The 19,148-nt window shown below is 40.0% G+C and overlaps 1 protein-coding gene across 21 annotated transcripts in view; it reads right to left on the bottom strand.

Moving 5' to 3' along the window:
• The window catches only part of ACACA (acetyl-CoA carboxylase alpha), a 328,649-nt gene that overhangs the window by 186,336 nt on the left and 123,165 nt on the right, over positions 1-19,148 (bottom strand). For all 21 annotated transcript variants that reach the window (XR_012514502.1, XM_039476073.2, XM_074388039.1 and 18 more), the window contains 7 exons: positions 17,358-17,490; positions 15,764-15,902; positions 11,814-11,923; positions 10,946-11,027; positions 9,863-9,961; positions 8,135-8,241; positions 4,101-4,211 (listed from right to left, as the gene is read on the bottom strand). Coding sequence is in view for 20 of the 21 variants with exons in the window: in XM_039476073.2 (XP_039332007.1) it covers positions 4,101-4,211; positions 8,135-8,241; positions 9,863-9,961; positions 10,946-11,027; positions 11,814-11,923; positions 15,764-15,902; positions 17,358-17,490 (781 nt within the window). In the remaining variant the exon portion in view is untranslated. The remainder of the gene's footprint in view (positions 1-4,100; positions 4,212-8,134; positions 8,242-9,862; positions 9,962-10,945; positions 11,028-11,813; positions 11,924-15,763; positions 15,903-17,357; positions 17,491-19,148) is intronic.

Genomic DNA, 19,148 nt, shown 5'->3' with positions numbered 1-19,148 from the left:
CAGCTCATCTCTGCTCATGTGACCTCTCTTTCTCCAGTAGGCCAGAATGGGCTCTTCATATGGTAGTCTGAGGGCTCGCTCCAAGACTGCAAGGGCAGCAACTACAAAACCATTTGAAGTTTAGCCTTCAGAAGTCATACGTCACTTCTGCCACATTCTATTGGCAAAAACAAGTCAAAAGGCTAGCTGAAATTTAAGGGCTGGGAAAAAAAAAAGACTCTACTTCTTGAAAGGAGGAGCTGTAAAATAATGGTGCACAGTGTAGATACAAAGAAACAGGAATAGTTATCATGATCATCTTGCAAATAATCTTGCACATTGCTCTGTTTTTCTTCCACCTCTCTTCATGCTTCAATCTGAATTTCCTTCTGATCTACTTCCCAGTTATTAATTTTATCTTTTTCCATGTTTGTTTGTTTTGTCACCCAGGCTGCAGTACAGTGGCAGGACCACAGCTCACTGTAACCTCAAACTCCTGGGCTCAAGGGATTCTCCTATCTCAGCCTCCAGTGCCAGTTACTAATTCTCTTCAACCTCATCTAATACACTATAATATTAAACTACTATATTGACTTTTTTTTTTTTGAGACAGGGTCTTACTTTGTGACTCAGACTGAAGTACAGTGACACAATAATTTTATATGTCTACTTTTTTTTTTATTGAGATGGAGTTTCGCTCTTGTTGCGCAGTCTGAAGTGCAATGATGCAATCTCAGCTCACCGCAACTTCTGCCTCCTGAGTTCAAGCAATTCTCCTGCCTCAGCCTCCCAAGTAGCTAAGATTACAGGCATTCACCACCACACCCAGCTAATTTTGTATTTTTAATAGAGACGGGGTTTCTCCATGTTGTTCAGGCTGGTCTTGAACTCCTGACCTCAGGTGATCCACTCGTCTAGGCCTCCCAAAGTGCTGGGATTACAGGCATGAGCCACCATGCCTGGCCTATAGCCTATTTTCAATTGAGTGGTTGATATGCAAGAAAAATTAATAGAAATAATTTGAAGTTCTGGATGTGATCTTTCTCTGGAAAGGATTTACATTTGCTTCCTGCAGGTATCTAGAAGCACTAGCAATCCTAAAATATCTTGCTTAAATCAGAGGTTGAATGTTTTGAAGCCAAGACATAGTCCCTGTGAGGGCTAATCTATTTCCAGTTCACCCTTTCTCCCATGATGTAGTCAGTTCTTAAGGATCCCAACCTAAAATGTGGGAGGTTTTCCAAGGCACCCTTCTTCAGGAAGCCCTCTTAGTCTTTTAAGACTGTTGAAAATTAATCAGCCTTTCAGGTGCTTCTTCTTGAATAGAAGATATATCTAGGGGAAAAGTAGCCTGATATGTCAGGCTCACATCTCTGGGTTTCCTTTTTCTCATATATGTTAGCCCCAGAATTCCTCACTGCCTTGGTCTCTAATGCCTTAAAACATATATGTATATATGTGTACACACACACACACACACACACACACAATTTTTTTTTTTTTTTTAAATCTGGTTCAGCTTTTCTAGTTTGTTACCAATGGAAGGATTGGTTTATTCACCCAACCAGTATCGAAACTTAAGGACTTTCACAGAAAACTGCCCCTTAGTGTTTTAGACTTTTCCACTATTCAGTTCCATAGTAATGAGTAGTTTTGAAATGCCTGTAAGAGTTAACATTAATTAACATGCCTTTTTTTTTTCTTTTTGCTTCTAAGAGCAAAGGCCTTTTCACTAGACCCTCTGAGTCACTGATCTACTCATGAAAACAGAATTTAATGAAAAAATAAACAACAACAAAAAAAACAAAAAGCAAGGTAATAATCAGTTTCTGACATTTACAAGAGAATAATGTAGCAAAACAATACCTTATTTAATGATTTATTTACTTTAATTTTTTTTTTTTTGGTAGAGACAAGAGTCTCACTTTGTTTTCCAGTCTGATCTGAAATTCCTGGCTTCAAGCAATCCTCCCGCCTTAGACTCCCAAAGTGCTAGGATTATAGGCATGAGCCACCAAGCCCGGCCAAGACAACACGTGTATCACTTCCTTTATCTAGTATAGATGCTCTTTGACTTACAATAAGGTTATGTCCCAATAAACCCAACATAAGTTGACAATGTTGTAAGTCAAAATTGCATTTAATATACCTAACCTAATGAACATCACAGCTTCGTCTAGCCTAACTTAAATTGTGATTAAAACACATCAGTCTAAGTTGGAAAAATCATCTAACACAAAGGCTGTATTATAATAAAATGCTGACTATCTCATGTAGTTTACTGAATATTGCACTGACAGTGAAAAACAATAGCTGTATGGGTACTCAAAGTAAGATTTATACTGAATGCATTATCACTTGCACACCATTGTAAAGTTGAAAATTTGTAAGTTAAAATTTTAAGTTGGGAACCATCTGTGTATCAAGTCATAGAAGACCCAGCTCATAAGTTTGTCTTTTTCACTCTTGACAGTGAAGCAAGGAGTTTGCAGCTAAATGGTTTTTTTTTTTTTTTTTTTTTTTTTTTTGAGACGGAGTTTCACTCTTGTTACCCAGGCTGGAGTGCAATGGCGCGATCTCGGCTCACCACAACCTCCGCCACCTGGGTTCAGGCAATTCTCCTGCCTCAGCCTCCTGAGTAGCTGGGATTACAGGCACGCGCCACCATGCCCAGCCAATTTTTTGTATTTTTAGTAGAGACGGGGTTTCACCATGTTGACCAGGATGGTCTCGATCTCTTGACCTCGTGATCCACCCGCCTCGGCCTCCCGAAGTGCTGGGATGACAGGCGTGAGCCACCGCGCCCGGCCCTTAAATGTTTTAAGAAAAAAAACAAAAAAGAAGTCAAATAAAAGGTGGCATGGCACACTAGGAAAAGAAGTGCAAAGTAGATGATGACGAGAAAACTGAAAAGAAGGGAAACTAGGAGCATGAAAAAGGCAGACTTCTGTTCCAATTTTCCATTTTTTGACACGTCGTTTACTATGTATTGGAAGGAGAAAAAAAGAAGTGAGTTAAGTATGTGAGGGTAACTCTGAGGACGAAACAAAAAGAGAGCCCCGGCTGGGCGCGGTGGCTCAAGCCTGTAATCCCAGCACTTTGGGAGGCCGAGGCGGGTGGATCACGAGGTCAAGAGATCGAGACCATCCTGGTCAACATGGTGAAACCCCGTCTCTACTAAAAATACAAAAAATTAGCTGGACATGGTGGCGCGTGCCTGTAATCCCAGCTACTCGGGAGGCTGAGGCAGGAGAATTGCCTGAACCCAGGAGGCGGAGGTTGTGGTGAGCCAAGATCGCGCCATTGCACTCCAGCCTGGGTAAGGAGCGAAACTCCGTCTCAAAAAAAAAAAAAAAAAAGAGAGCCCCGTCTCCCTTTTCTCTCTCTAAGATTCTAAAAAGACATCACTTCTTTGGCCTTCTCTACAACCAGCGTTTGGTATGGCCACATCGACTTGGCGGCAAAGCAGAGGGTAAGGCAGAGAATTCCTACCTTGAGCTTTCCTGAGTCACTCTCAGTTCTTATATACTGTGGGTCTGCCAGAGGATTCCTGTGCCAGGGTGTGGTGGCCATGCAGCACAGGCTAGAGTATAGACTGCTGGGACAGCAGCCTAGATGGTACATATGACAGAAACTCAGAGCTCTCTAAGCAATGTGAACTCAAGTAGAAAAAAGTCAGTCAGAAAGCCTGGGCCTGGCCAATCCAAGAGCAACCATATCGGTATCATACCACGATACCACACATTATCTACAAAGTCAGCAGAACAGAGGCACAAAAATACAGAAAGGTACTGATTTTTCTTTGCCATTATGAGATCCTATAAGCCACATGCACCATGTAAGGAACAGCTATCTGAGAAACTGAGCACGTTTATATAAGACAGAATAACTGTTTGAATTACCTAATTAAATAAAACTTAAAATTGAGTTGGACATTTCATTAACCTTTTTTCTCTGCTAATATGCAGGTAGAAACTACACAGAAAGATAATTAGCTATAGACAAAATAAAAAATTAAATATTTTCTGGACATCCAAATTAAAGTATGAGTTAAATCGTGTATCTCTGGTATACATGCTAGTTCAAACAAACAAACAAACAAACAACAGTTTGTACTCTACCTGTCTGAAGAGGTTAGGGAAGTCATCTGCATTGTTGACTTTTCTAATTCCCTTCCCTCCTCCTCCTTCTGAGGCCTTGATCATTACTGGATATCCAACCTCTTCAGCTGCCTTTAATTTAAAAAACATAGAAGAAACCGTGTTATTACCAGGGAAGGAGAAAACTGGCATTTTCTGCCTTTAAGTCATTTAGTAAGTATAAATACAGTAAAATAGAAAGATCTGCAAGATACGCTATTAGGTGAAAACATACATAGTAGAACAATATTTGTAGTATTAGGTTGACCCAAAAGAAATTGCCTTTTTCATAGATTTTTTTTAAAAATGACTGAATATAGGCAATTTCATATGGTTCAATCTAAAGTAATGTCATATAGGTAAAAAACAAAATTATACATGCATTCATACACCCACATATGTTAAGTGCAAAGAAGTAAAGTCCAGGGTACATACTTGCAATGATTTAGAAAATAAAGGTAGGTGTCTATAAAACTTTCCTTTTTTACTGTATATATTTCTGCATTATTAGAATTTCTTGCTTATAGTATGCAAGTATCCACATATTACCCATAATTTTTTTAAAAAGACAGAAGAAGTTCACTTAAAATAAGCTGATGTGGGGCTGGGCACAGTGGCTCATGTCTGTAATCCCAACACTTTGGGAGGCTGAGGTGGGCACATCACCTGAGGTCAGGAGTTTGAGATCAGCCTGGACAAAATGATAAAACCCCTGTCTCTATTAAAAATACAGAAAATTAGCCAGGCATGGTGGCACATGCCTATAACCCCAGGTACTCGGGGGTCTGAGGTACAAGAACTGCTTGAACCCAGGAGGCAGAAGTTGGAATAAGCCAAGATTGTGCCACTACATTCCAGCTTGGGCAACAAAGTGAGACCCTGTCTCAAAAAATATTAAAACAAAATAAGGCTGGGTTCGGTGGCTCACGCCTGTAATCCCAACACTTTGGGAGGCCAAGGCAGGAGAATTACCTGAGGTCAGGAGTTCAAGACCAGCCAACATGGTGAAATCCCACCTCTACTAAAAATACAAAAATTAGCCGGGCATGGGTGGCACACGCCTGTAATCCCAGCTACTCCGGAAGCTGAGGCAAGAGAATGGCTTGACCCTGGGAGGCAGAGGTTGCAATGAGCTGAGATTGCAACATTGCATTCCAGTCTGGGTGACAGAGCAAGACTCCCTCTCAAAACTAACTAACTAACTAAATAAAATAACCAAGTCATTCCTTTGTCAAAATATTCCAGTCTTTTAAGGTTTTGCCACATTATATGAATATCTTTAAACTGTATCAGCAGGCCTGGCACTGTGCCTCAGTATAATCCTAGTACTCTGGGAGGTCAAGGTGGGTGGATCACTCAGGAGTTCGACACCAGCCAGGCAAACTTGGTGAAACTCTGTCTCTACTAAAAATACAAAAATTAGCTAGGCATGGTGGTGGGCACCTATAATCCCAGTTACTCGAGAGGCTGGGGCAGGAGAATCACTTGAATCTGGAAAGTGGAGGTTGCAGTGAGCCAAGATGGCACCACTGGACTCCAGCCTGGACAACAAACAGAGTGAGACTCCAACTCAAAAAAAAAGTATCACTCAGAAAAAAGAAGATTTCGGTTTTTTTTTTTTTTTTTTTTTTGAGACAGAGTTTCGCTCTTGTTACCCAGGCTGGAGTGCAATGGCGTGATCTCGGCTCACCGCAACCTCCGCCTCCTGGGTTCAGGCGATTCTCCTGCCTCGGCCTCCTGAGTAGCTGAGATTACAGGTATGCGCCACCATGCCCAGCTAATTTTTTGTATTTTTAGTAGAGACGGGGTTTCACCATGTTGACCAGGATGGTCTCGATCTCTTGACCTCGTGATCCACCCGACTCGGCCTCCCAAAGTGCTGGGATTACAGGCGTGAGCCACCGCGCCCGGCTAGATTTCAATGTTTAACCTGTATCAGTTAATTAGGAATGAAAATCTTTCACTCACAGTCTCACCTCTTCTAGTGTTTCCTTAGCTCTACTCTTTTCTATGCTCACATGAACATCATTAGTATGATGAACTCAATTGCTGAGTGATAGATGATCAAAGAGATAGTACAAGTGTGAAGAAAGACTTAAAAAAAAAAAAGGGTATCCCACAAGAGGTCAGTAAGGAGGTAGGCCTTTTAAAAATATATGAAAGTGGGCTGAGCGCGGTGGCTCATGCCTGTAATCCCAGCACTTTGGGAGGCCGAGGTGGGTGGATCACGAGGCCAAAAGAATGAGACCATCCTGGCCAACATGGTGAAACCCATCTCTACTAAAAATACAAAAATTAGCTGGGCATGATGATGTGTACCTGCAATCTCAGCTACTCAGGAGGCTGAGGCAGGAGAATTGGTTGAACCCAGAAGGCAGAGGTTGCAGTGAGCTGAAGATCACGCCACTGCACTCCAGCCTGGCGACAGAGTGAGACTCTGTCTCAAAAAATAACAATAATTATATACACATATATGAAAGCTTTAGTCAAAGGTCACCCGTTAAAAACATTTTGGAAGAATTTTAACACTTTAATGTAATATTAAGTAAGGAACAGAGAGGTGGAAGAACAAAAAATACTAAGTAGAAAACAGTATTACGATTACCAAATAATACATATTGTAAGACCTAAAATTTATAATTATCATACTTATAAGTATAGGAATCTATTAATAAAGATTTTTATACAATATAAATCTAGGAGTTTGAAAAAGGATGCAAAAAATACGAATCTGTTAATAAGTATTATCTTTGGATGGTGTGTTTACATATGGCTTTATCATCATCTTTGGCTTTTCAAATTTTCTACCAGACAGTTCTGTTTATAACCAGAAAAAAAAAAAAAAGGGTATTAGTCGATAAGCAAAATAGCTAGAATAGTTCCTTAAGCTTCTACTCTTTTGCAAATTACAGCAAACAAAATTAAGCATTTGCAATTCAATTAGAAATATTCATTCTTATTAAGGAGATTACAGGATGTTTAACTTAAAATGCAAACAGTATAGCAAAATTATTTGAACATTCAGCATCCCTCTTGAATTTATACCACAGAAGTCCAACTCAAGCAGTGTATTTTTCTACAATAGCCTCGTTCATTATCTTTCATTATACCTGGAGGCATAACAAACACTTTAAACTGTTTATAAACGTGAAAGGGGAACAAATCGGAGGGAACTATAAGGAAAGAAGAGGCAATGCCGGGGAAAGGATCGCCTTTTGCCTCGGTCCACATTTCTATATGGCTGGACAATAATTAAGAGTAACCTTTTCAGTCTTTCTCAGCTCACTCCCTTACTCCTCCTAAAGGGAAAAATAATAAATTATGTGATTGGTCAATTTGGAAGGAGCGACTGAACATGCACAGCTCAGCCTCTTCCCCTCTGGGATCAGCCCACTGCACAAAACATATGCTCTTTGTCAGCTCTCAGCCATACACTAAGCTGAGTTAAGCTCTCTCTCTGTAGAGGGAAGTCTGTGGTCATTCAGCACTGCCAGTAACCAGTAGGTGAGTGAGCCTGCTTAACTCTGGTGTTTAGTTTACAAATCTTACTGTTGCTACACACTTAAGCCATTTTCACCAACCTCTCTGCTCCTAATAAAGCTGACTGTTTGGTCTCTGCCTCCTGGCTCCTCGGTTCTGAGTTCAAGCAGTGGACAAAGTGTGACTGTTTGCTGTCCCCACCCTCCCACACTAACAGAGGGAGGGACAATCAGCGCCTCCTTAAAACTCTGACTTAATCACCTAAGAAATGTTCTGTTCAGATGAGCAGCCTGCTTCAAAATTAACTGAGATTGTTTACATTTAAAATCACTTCCTCAATCTATACTTTTTAAAACGCAAAAGACGTATGCAATCTAAAGAGAAACCAGAGTATTCTATGCTTTTAAACTATACCTCCCGATCTTACATCCCTACCACCACTTTGGGTATGTATCATGAACCAGGCTCCCAATCTCCACATTTGTGACTATAATTGGTCAGTTGAAAGGTATGACTCCCTGGAGTTAGTAACCTACCTGTAGCCCATCATCCACATCTTTCACATAACCTTTTTCATATAGCTCCTGGGGAACATTTAAGATACGTTTTGAAAAATCATTTTCGTGCCAGTCCACACGAAGACCTGCAATAGACAATAGCAACTTAGGGCAGCTACAAGAGCTTCTGCTCTTGTCGATTTTCTGCTCTGCTATCATATTTATCCAAATCTGAGAGTGGATGAGAGAAAGAAAGATGCTATAAAAACCCTGATCAGTTCTTGGGGTTAGCAGGATTTAGCCATAGCATGACCTGGCAACTTGGGTTCTTATGCTGGCAGAAGCCAGGCGAGCTAACAGGGAGCAATTTATAAAAATGCAAAGACATACAAGACCAAAACAAACAAACAAAAAAGAGCATGGCATACTTCTCACAGCAACTCAGCAGGCAAAATACCTTCAAACTGTGTGTTCAGGCCTGCTCCAGGGCCAAGAGGTCTGGGAAATAATTCAATCTTTATGAGCCCTTGGAAATAGAAATGGCGGTTTTATCGGCCTCAGCAGAGTCATGATTCCACGCTCTCTGAATGTCCCTGTACTCAGCCACAAGGGGAACACTATAGCCTCTCCATTCAAACAAGAACAAATTCAACCTTTTATTTTAAACTATTTGACCCAGCAGATCTGGAGAGGATATTGCAATCTCCCTGGAGAGCCAGAGTAACAAGGGTTCAAATCTGTTCAGCCTCAAGACAATGGTCATTCCCATTTAAAAGAGGTTTTAGTGTATGTCTGCTCTCAGTGCTTGAGTACTGGGGGAAAAAAAAGTTCATATTGTTATCAGCTATAATAACTCACATGGAACTCTTTCAGGGAGTGGTTGAGAATAAATCATTTTTTGAAAATTCTTGCCCCTCTGGCATATCTGGAAGAAAAGTTAATTACCTGCCTCATCTTCTGCATCAAGGGCAACTGAGGTTGAATGGTTGGTTTTAAACAGTCAAAGCAAACCATCAACAGATTGTGGGTTGACATCAAGAAAACACTGGCAAGTAAACATTTGAGTAAGTGGGTTTTAGGTTTTTCCTAGTGATCCAGGCTACTCACAGGCAGGTCCGAAGACCTAATTCCACCTGTGAAGCCTACTGCTGAGGAAGATCGTAGCCTACCCAGAACACATCTAAACCCATAAAACCATGTATGTGTTTTCCCAGAGTTTTTCCAAGTTAACTCACAAGATCACTCCAGATCACAATTTAGCATCTGTGTCCCTCAAAGTAAATTTATATTCCTAAGATAAAAGAATCACAGGTAGCCGGGCGCGGTGGCTCAAGCCTGTAATCCCAGCACTTTGGGAGGCCGAGGCGGGTGGATCACGAGGTCGAGAGATCGAGACCATCCTGGTCAACATGGTGAAACCCCGTCTCTACTAAAAATACAAAAAATTAGCTGGGCATGGTGGCACGTGCCTGTAATCCCAGCTACTCAGGAGGCTGAGGCAGGAGAATTGCCTGAACCCAGGAGGCGGAGGTTGCGGTGAGCCGAGATCGCGCCATTGCACTCCAGCCTGGGTAACGAGCGAAACTCCGTCTCAAAAAAAAAAAAAAGAATCACAGGTATATTAAGCCAGGAGAGACAAGGTACTGTTACTCAACCAGCATTCCATTTCTTGTCAAGTATCCCAATGCTTTCTCAAAAAAGTTAAGTCCCAAATATTCTATTGAGCTATTCTGTACTTCAAGATACAAACAAGAATTCAGTTCTTACCACTGCCACTCCAGGGAAGAGTTGGGATACCTGCCGTTTGAGCCACTATGGAAGATGCAATCTTATCCCCTAAAGCCCACATGGCCTGGCTTGGAGGACCTAAAAACAAAACAGGAAAAGAATCCTGACTGTGACAGCTTGGACTTATTTCTGGCACATCTAGTTGTCCTGTCTTACAGCTATTTATGTACTTGTCTTGTCCTCCCCACAACTCTCACATATCAAGGGGATCATAAACTCATTATGGGGACTACGATGTTCCGACTTATCTTTGTACCATCTATAAAACCTAACGCAATGAGCTTTTGATGCAGAGAGCTCAATAAATACAAATATATGTTGAATTAAATTCTTGACAAATCTAGCTATAATTTTGTCATTCTTCATGATCCAACTTTACCAGATGAATAAAGTCTTCTCTTTTTTTTTTTTTCTTAAGTCAATAACCTGAAATAAGGACTATAAAGCTTTAGGATTCAAGTCTGAAATTATACCTTCCTTGGTCTTAGGGGAACTCAAAAAGGAGAATCATCTTTAACAAGGTTTACAAAACATACTTTTCATTGTGACACAGAGAAATACTTTGAACTATATAATCTGTTTTTCTCTCTGCCATAATGACAGCAGAAAGTCAGAAGAAGTCTCTCTCACCAGTAGGAGTATAACCTATATACTTAAATGCAAAGGTGCTGATTCATATTTAAGGGCACACTGCCAGGGCATCCTGAGTATTCAATTATCTTCTCTATCTAAAAACAGGTTTTTTTCCTGCATGCTTTCTTAAGGTTAGTTGCAAAGTTTTAAAAGGTCAGTGTTTTGGAAACCAAAGCCTTCTCTGTATCTCATGAGAAAGGACCCAGGGACAGAAGAAAAATCAAGATGAAGTGAGATAAGCAAGGTATAAGAAATGAAAAAACGCAAGAAATGAAGAGGGCTACTCTGTTGGTAATTGAGAAAAAAGAGAGAGAGAGAGAGACAGCGTCCAGCACATGTTAAACAGAAGAAAATCAGACTATAGAGTCAAATGTGGGCGAAACTGACAAAAAGAAACAAAGACAGGAACAGTACGTCAGACAAGCTTACCCATGAAGGCAATGCCATTTTTCAAGAGAAGTTCTGGTAGTTTGGGATTCTCAGAAGCATGACCCCAGCCAGCCCACACTGCCTGCAAGGGAATACAATGTAATTCATTCTTAAATTTCACATAAAACCCTCACAAACTGCATGACTCCCTATCCAGACTGGCCCTATTTCATGAGGTACAATAGTTTCACAGCAGCCTAATGCTTAATTCAGCTTCTGTGCTTGATTGTTGGCAAACTTTTTACAGAATAACAGTAAGTTAGTCCTCTGTGGCAAGATATCTGAAAGGATCAAAACCAAGCTGAAATTGATATTAAGATGCAGTTATTCTTGTTGCTCTTTAGGAAACTCAATTCATAACCTATGCTATACAGGGCATTTTCTAGAAATACTGGCTATCTTTCACATACTGAATTCCTTTGTCCATTCCATTACAACTTTATTGATTACACTGCATTTAAGTTTAGAGTTTTTCCTCTTTGGGCTTTAAGGTACCTACCCTAAACTTACTAATGCAACGTGACAGGGAAGAAACAGCCTACTTCTTTAACATACCACCATCATTTAGGCTAATATTCCACAAGAAATAGGTAACTTTTACTTACTTGGGATGGCTTGAAGGTGACATACCCAGAATAAATAATCTCTGAAAGACCCTTCCAAAACTTCTGTTTGTATTAGGTTTACTTTCTTTTTAGTCATTCCATTATTTCCATCTTTTCCTTATTTGGTTTAGTTATCCCATATACAGACATTTAATAATTTTCAAAAAAGACGCTTTGTAAAAATGCTCTTCTCTGGATATCCCTGTGTGCCTAACAATAAAACGGCTGAATTTGGTTTTAAAGGACACATTGGCATCTCTTACTTGTACTGGGATCCTTTTAGCAATATCAAGAATTAACTCCACATTTGCATAGTTGTTGTTGTTTGGCCCTCCAGGCACCGGCACATAGTGATCTGCCATCTTAATGTATTCTGCAAATGCAAGCAAATTAATAGAAAACACATGATGTTTCTTTCCAGAAATTTAACTGCACAGTGAAAGTATATAAAGGTCAGGGACTAGCATAAGTAAACATAGGACAAAGAGCATTAATAAGATAATTTCCAGGACCATTTAGTAGGAGGCTCTTAGTTTGTTAAGTTATAGGCACTAATACAAGTTAATCCCGTATTTAGAAGCTCTTATACTAAAACAGCAGGTCTCCAACATTTCCCTATGTAACCTTTCTGAGGAATCTTTATGACCTCTGTATTAAGGTTGATGTGTCTATCAGTTAGTGGCCCAACTGCAATTACTCTATTCTGAGAAAAAGTTCTAGTCTCGACATCCTTTGTCTTTAACTGGCACTGGACCTAGAGAAAACCCTTTTCCTGGTGCAGAGCTTGACAGAATGGAGAAAGACAGGTCAGCCTGAATGGTTTGCAAACTGGCTTAACAAGAAAGGTTAGTTACAGGAGTATCTGGAAAGAGTTTATCTGGAATACTGATAGTAACAGGTATTTGAACGAAACTTTAGAAAGATAACCACTTTCTCATATATATTTGTTGTACAGTATTCCCTTTCAAATTTGTTACCTAACATCTCTATCTTCCTATTCTGAAATGACAATTGTAACAGAAGAGCTACCACATGTAGGGACTGTAACTAGCATTTTATGTATACAGTGTCTCATTTAATTCTCTCATCAACCCTACATATGATATGTGACAGAAAATGATGGCTTGGAACAGTTAAGTAACTTGCTCTAAGTCCATTTCCACCATTTATAGTTAGCTTTCAAATTTCAACTCAAGCCTCCAGCATTATTTATTAACATTTCTTTTATCTTATCCTTTTTTAAAAATTTAAGTTCCAGGATACATGTGCAGGACATCTAGGTTTGTTACATAGGTAAATATGTGCCGTGATGGTTTGCTGCAGGGCTTAATACACATCACCTAGGTATAAAGCCCCACATGCAATGGCAAAGAACATGAACAGACACCTCTCAAAAGAAGACATTTATGTGGCCCACAAACATATTTTTAAAAAGCTCAACATCGCTGATCATTAGAGAAATGCAAATCAAAACCATAATGAGATGCCATCTCACGCCAGTCAGAATGGCAATTATGTTGTTATTTCTAAAAGATTTTAAGTTCTTTCTAAAAAAAATTCTACTAAAAAAATTCCACTATAATTTCTTCAAAATTAAAATACGTTTATTGTTCTCTTTGATTATAGGAGAGAAAGCATGCAAATTATTAAATAATGTTGGATAATACAACAGAATGTAACAATACTATTTTTTAAAAGTCAAAATTGGCCGGGTGCAGCGGCTCACACCTGTAATTCCAGCACTTTGGGAGGCCAAGGTGAGTAGATCACCTGAGGTCAGGAGTTCAAGACCAGTCTGGCCAACACAGCGAAACCCCGTCTCTACTAAAACTAAAAATTGGCTAGGCGTGGTAGCTTACACCTGTAATAGCAGCACTTTGGGAGGCTGAGGCGGGCAGATCATGAGGTCAGGAGATCAAGACCATCCTGGCTAACATTGTGAAACCCCGTCTCTACTAAAAACACAAAAAATTAGCCTGGCATGGTGGCACACAACTGTAGTCCCAGCTACCCGGAAGGCTGAGGTAGGAGAATCACTTGAACCAGGGAGGTGCTGGCTGCAGTGAGCCAAGATCGCATCACTGCACTCCAGCCTGGGCAACACAGTGAGACTCTGTCTCAAAAAAATAAACACACACACACACACACACACACACACACACACACACACACACACAAATTAGCCGGACATGGTGGTGGGTGCCTGTAATCCCAGCCACTCAGGAGGCTAAGGCATGAGAATCACTTGAACCCAGGAGGCAGAGGTGGCAGTGAGCTGAGATTACGCCACTGCACTCCAGACTGGCAGACAGAGTGACAAAAATAAATAAATTTTAAAAAGTCAAAATCACCTATAGTCCTACCTCAAAGACAACCAGTGTGCTATACTTTAGTGAAGATTTATATACACACACACACACACACACACACAATATATGTTTAATTGTTTTTTATGGATACCTAATATTTCAATAGCCTATAATTCATTTGACTACTAACTTTCTGATGGAAGTACAAATAATTTGAAAAATACGTACAAAACCTGTGGCTGAGAGATGTGAAAGTGTGCATCTAAATGATTTCACATCATAACATGATATAGTTTGAATATGTCCCGGCCAAATCTCACATTGAATTGTAATCCCCAATCTCAGATATAGGGCCTGGTAGGAGGTGTTTGGATCACAAGGGCAGCTCCCTGATAAATGGCTTGGGCCATCTCCTTGATGATAAGTGAGTTCTCACTCCAAGTTCATATGAGGTCTGGTTATTTAAAAGTATGTAGCATCCTCTCCCCTATTCTGTCTTGCTCCTGCTCTGGCTATGCAATGTGGCTACTCCCCCTTTACCTCCCCCAGGATGGTAAGTTTCCTAAGGCCTCCCCAGAAGCAGAGCAGAGACCAGCTCCATACTTCCTGTAAAGCCTGCAGAATCGTGAGCCAATTAAACCTCTTTTCTTTACAAATTACCCAGACTCAGGTATTTCTTTATAGCAATCCAAGAATGGCCTAATATATAACATTTGCTAATAAATTGGTGACTTCTCTATTTCTAAATAAGATGATATAATAACCTTTCTTTCTTAGGAATAATCATAATACCATTGTCTCAACAAAGAACATATACAGACTGAAGTAAGTATAAAAGAATAGCTTTTCTTTTTTTTTTTTTTTTTTTTTTTTTGCAGCTTCCTAGGAGTAAAAGGTAAAGAAAATGTAAAAAAAGGATAGCTCTTCGGCCAGGTGTGGTGGCTCACACCTGTAATCCCAGCACTTTGGGAGGCTAAGGCAGGTGGATAACCTAAGGTCGGGAGTACAAAACCAGCCTGACCAACATGAAGAAATTCTGTCTCTACTAAAAATACAAAATTAGATGGGCATGGTGGCGAATGCCTGTAATCCCAGCTACTCGGGAGGCTGAGGCAGGAGAACTGCTTGAACCCGAGAGTCAGAGGTTGCAGTGAGCCGAGATTGCATCACTGCATTCCAGCCTGAGCAACAAGAGCAAACTTCTGTCTTCATTTTTAAAAAAAAGATAGCTCTTCACATTATCTGTGCGTACTCTACCTTAAGAGATTATACGTTAGTAGTGACAACACATGGCTATAAAATAAAAAAATTTAAAAACTTGAAAAAAGAGATTATACCTTAGTGATAAAAAGTATGGAGAAGAAAGACTAGTCACATCTTTCAGCTATACCAATAGCTTTATCTGCAACTATCAGACAGAGAACTATCTGAGTAAAAAGAATATGTAGAAGAATTTACAGAGTGAAACACACTTCAGTCCCAAGAGGTCTCTCCCTCAGGAGAAGAAAAAAAACCTTAGCCCAGAGTTTTTCTATAATTCAATATAACTCATAAGGAAAACAATTCCTTCTAAATCTTTCCACTTACACATTCCAAAGAATGTGGCATAGCAAATACTTAACACTGAAAAAGGCATACACTTGAAAGCCCAAATCAACACTTTTGTTAAATTTCTTCCTATTTAGCTCTAGAACACAGGAATTTGTATTGAGGTTAACTATAGTGCAATCACATTTATATGCCTATTACTGACACATTTTCAACAGAAATTATTTTAAAAGGATTTTATTTGGAAGTCCTGTGTTTGGGAATCCCCTTAAGTTAACAGTCTCCTACTTAAAGACTGTGCTATTCCAGACTTTCGTTTTCAGAGTGATGTTTTCATAATGCATTTAATAACTCACCTGCATTGGCTTTAAGGTCTTCAGGTGTGACCATAACAACGAATCGAATTGCACGTTCATTTCGAAACATTTCATAAGACCACCTACGGATAGACCGCATGCATTTCACCGCCGCGATGCCATTGTTAGCAATAAGAACCTGGGAGGCGGAAGGAAACGGGAATGGGCGCGAAGGACGGAAAAAAGCAGTAGCAGAGGAAAAGAGATGAAAAACTTTTTGGAGATCTATTTTTCTGTGTAAAAGTCTTATTTTCAATCAAGAATTCTTGTTACTGGTCCAGACCGTTAGGAACTGGCTTCTCCATGGCCAAGCAGTATCTTAAAATGTTAGCTAAGCAGATACTTGAGTATGTGCCAGCTAAAATATACTCCTTTCTAACTTCATTTATTTTAAGGGAAAAGTCACAATTACTCAAATCCTATGAGTTTATGAATTATTCTACCATACGACCATATCAATTACTAGGGAACAGAAGACTAATTACATTCAGAAGGATGATGTATTGTAAAATCAGGAATCAGGGGAGGCCAACCGGTACAGGGCCATGCACTATTCTCTGTTGCCATGAAATGAGGTACTGAGCACTGAACATGTTTAAAAACCCTGGTATTAGTCACTTTTCTCCAAAATACTGAACTCCAATGCCTCAGAATTGTAGAGAATGCCTCAGAAAGAATGGTAACTGTTGCAGAAAAATCAAATAATCCTGAGACTTTCTGTAAACAAACATTTCATCTCCTTACCTGTCTTGCAGTCATGCCTCTGAGGATAACACAGACTAATCGACACATCATCTATCTTTATTGGAAGACTAATAAAAGGATGCTGCTGAATTAATACTTTTAGGAGTAGAAATATAGGTCCCCATTCTTTAATCTTTTAATCACAGGAAGCTATTTCAACCAAGTCATCCTCAGCTCTGACATGGTTTAGATAAAAAGGAACACAGAATTACATTTCAAAATACCTGGAATCTCTAAGTATACCATGTGGTATATTCCCTTCAAACATCTCAAATACCTGGTGGAACCCACTGTATCAAACTCTTTAAGCCTTCTCTTCTGAAACTCTCTCTACTCCCTTAGCTCTCGATCCAATGCTGTGGCATATCATCTCTCCACCAGCACCCTGAAAGCTAATCAATTCCTCACACTCTGTTGGATCAGTGCAGTCCCACCCTCGTAAGATCTTTCAAAAAATAACTTTTTTTTTGTTTTGAGACAGGGTCTTTCTCTGCTGCCCAGGTCAGAGTGCAGTGGCACAGTCCACAGCTCACTGCAACCTTGAACTCCCAGGCTCAAGAATTCCTTCCGTTTCAGCCTCCCAAGTTGCTAGGACTCAAAAATACCTTTATAAGCACTATTTCAACTCCTTAATTAGCTATAACTAAATTATCCATGGTAAATACATATTACAGAAAAAAAGTGAAATTATATTAACAGGATGCTAAGGAGGCAGAAAGAGTAACTCACATAAAGAGGCAAAGCCTCTGAGAATCTAAATATCAACTGGGAGCAAATCCAGATAACAAATCTAGACAGGCATTAAATCTTATGTGCTTTTGACAAAATAATTCAGCAAGTTATAACTTACCTTCTCAATCACTTTATTTCCCCCAAAGCGGGTAACAAATTCTGCTGGAGAAGCCACGGTGAAATCTCGTTGAGAATCTATTTTCTTTCGGTCTCGGCCCTGCTTTACTAGGTGCAAGCCAGACATGCTGGACCTTTAAAAATAGAGAAACCATGAAAATCTATAGAAGGATTTCTTCACACCATCTGTATTTTCTGGAGACCTGCTTTTCACTACCATACCCACAACAGTACTTTCACAACTGCACCCTTGTGAAGACTGCATGCTGGCAGGTCACATACTTTTCAAATAAAAAAGAGAAAAGAAAACTATTCTTGCTTGTGGAAATTTAAGGAGAAAAAAAAAGTGTTCCTGAATAATAAAACACAATAAAGTTTACCAACAGTTGTCATCGCAAAGAGATAGGCAAAGGACAGAATGAAATGAGAAGGTATAAATAATAGACTCAGAGACTATTAAAGTCAAAAAACAAAAGTTAGCAAGGTTGTTTCTGAATCATGACTCTGGTGTGCAGATGACCTTCACCTCTGTATCTCTGGCTTCCATCTTTCTTATGAGCTATAACTCCACATTTTAAAACTGCCTACTAAATGTTTTACCTGAGTATCCCTCAGGTATTTCAAAATCAACAGCTCCAAAATGAAATTACTTATAAGGCAGCATAATGCCATATTTAATCAATTTTAAGGTGCTAAACTTTTTTTCTTTTTACTTTAAAAAAAATCTCTGAGGCCAAGTACAGTAGCTCATGCTTGTAATCCCAGCACTTTTGAAGGCCGAGATGGGAGGATGGCTTGAGCCCAGGAATTCGAGACCAACCTGGGCAACATGGCGAAACCCCGTCTCTACTAGCTGGCATGGTGTTGTGTGCTTGTAGCCCCAGTTACTTGGGAGGCTGAAGAAGGTGAATTGCTTGGGCATGAATGGTCAGGGCTGCAGTGAACCATAATCATGCCACTGTACTACAGCCTGGGTGACAGGGTGAGACAGTGGGTGTCTCAAAAAAAAAAAAAAAAAATCTCTGAAATTGGTATGTATTTTACAATTGATGCCTTATTAAATTGGCAGGACTGCTTTTGTTGTTGCTGTTTTAAGACAGAGTCTCACTCTGTTGCCCAGGCTGGAGTACACTGGTGGGATCTCGGCTCATTGCAACCTCCGCCTCCCAAGTTCAAGCAATTCTTCTGCCTCAGTCTCCAGAGTAGATAGGCACGTAGCACCACACCTGGCTAATTTTTGTATTTTTAGTAAAGACAGGGTTTCGCCATGTTAACCAGGCTGGTCTTGAATTCCTGACCTCAGGTGATCCATCTACCTCAGCCTCCCAAAATGCTGAGAATTACAGGCGTGAGCCACTGTGCCTGGCCAGCAGTACCGCATTTTTTTGTTAGTGGTACATAAAATAATAGTGTTTCTAATAACCAATGCCACTTTGGATTAGACAATATACAATAGTGGAAACAGCACAGGCCTGGGTTTACATTCCAGATCACTCCACTTAAATGATCTTTTGCAAATAATTCAACCTTTTCAGCTTCAGTGTTCTTTGTAAAATATGCATAGTACTCACCGTCTCAGTTATTTACCTATGTCTTTCGGCTCCAGGCCTACCCTTTTCTGCTCTGCTCTGTGACAATGGGGCCAAGATTCTGCAAACTTCATTTCCAAGACTCCTTGCTAGCTCATTCCTGTTCTGTTCACCAAACTGGAAGGCAGAAAGGTAAGAAAAGGGCCTTCCTTCCTATTTCCCAGCTGTTACCAGCATTGCTCCGGCACTAACAGGGACTTAAT

Source organism: Saimiri boliviensis, chromosome 17, assembly GCF_048565385.1.
Source record: "Saimiri boliviensis isolate mSaiBol1 chromosome 17, mSaiBol1.pri, whole genome shotgun sequence".
NCBI classification, from domain to species: domain Eukaryota; kingdom Metazoa; phylum Chordata; class Mammalia; order Primates; family Cebidae; genus Saimiri; species Saimiri boliviensis.
The sequence above is the reverse complement of the archived record's forward strand: the minus strand, read 5'-3'. Positions and strand labels throughout refer to the sequence as shown.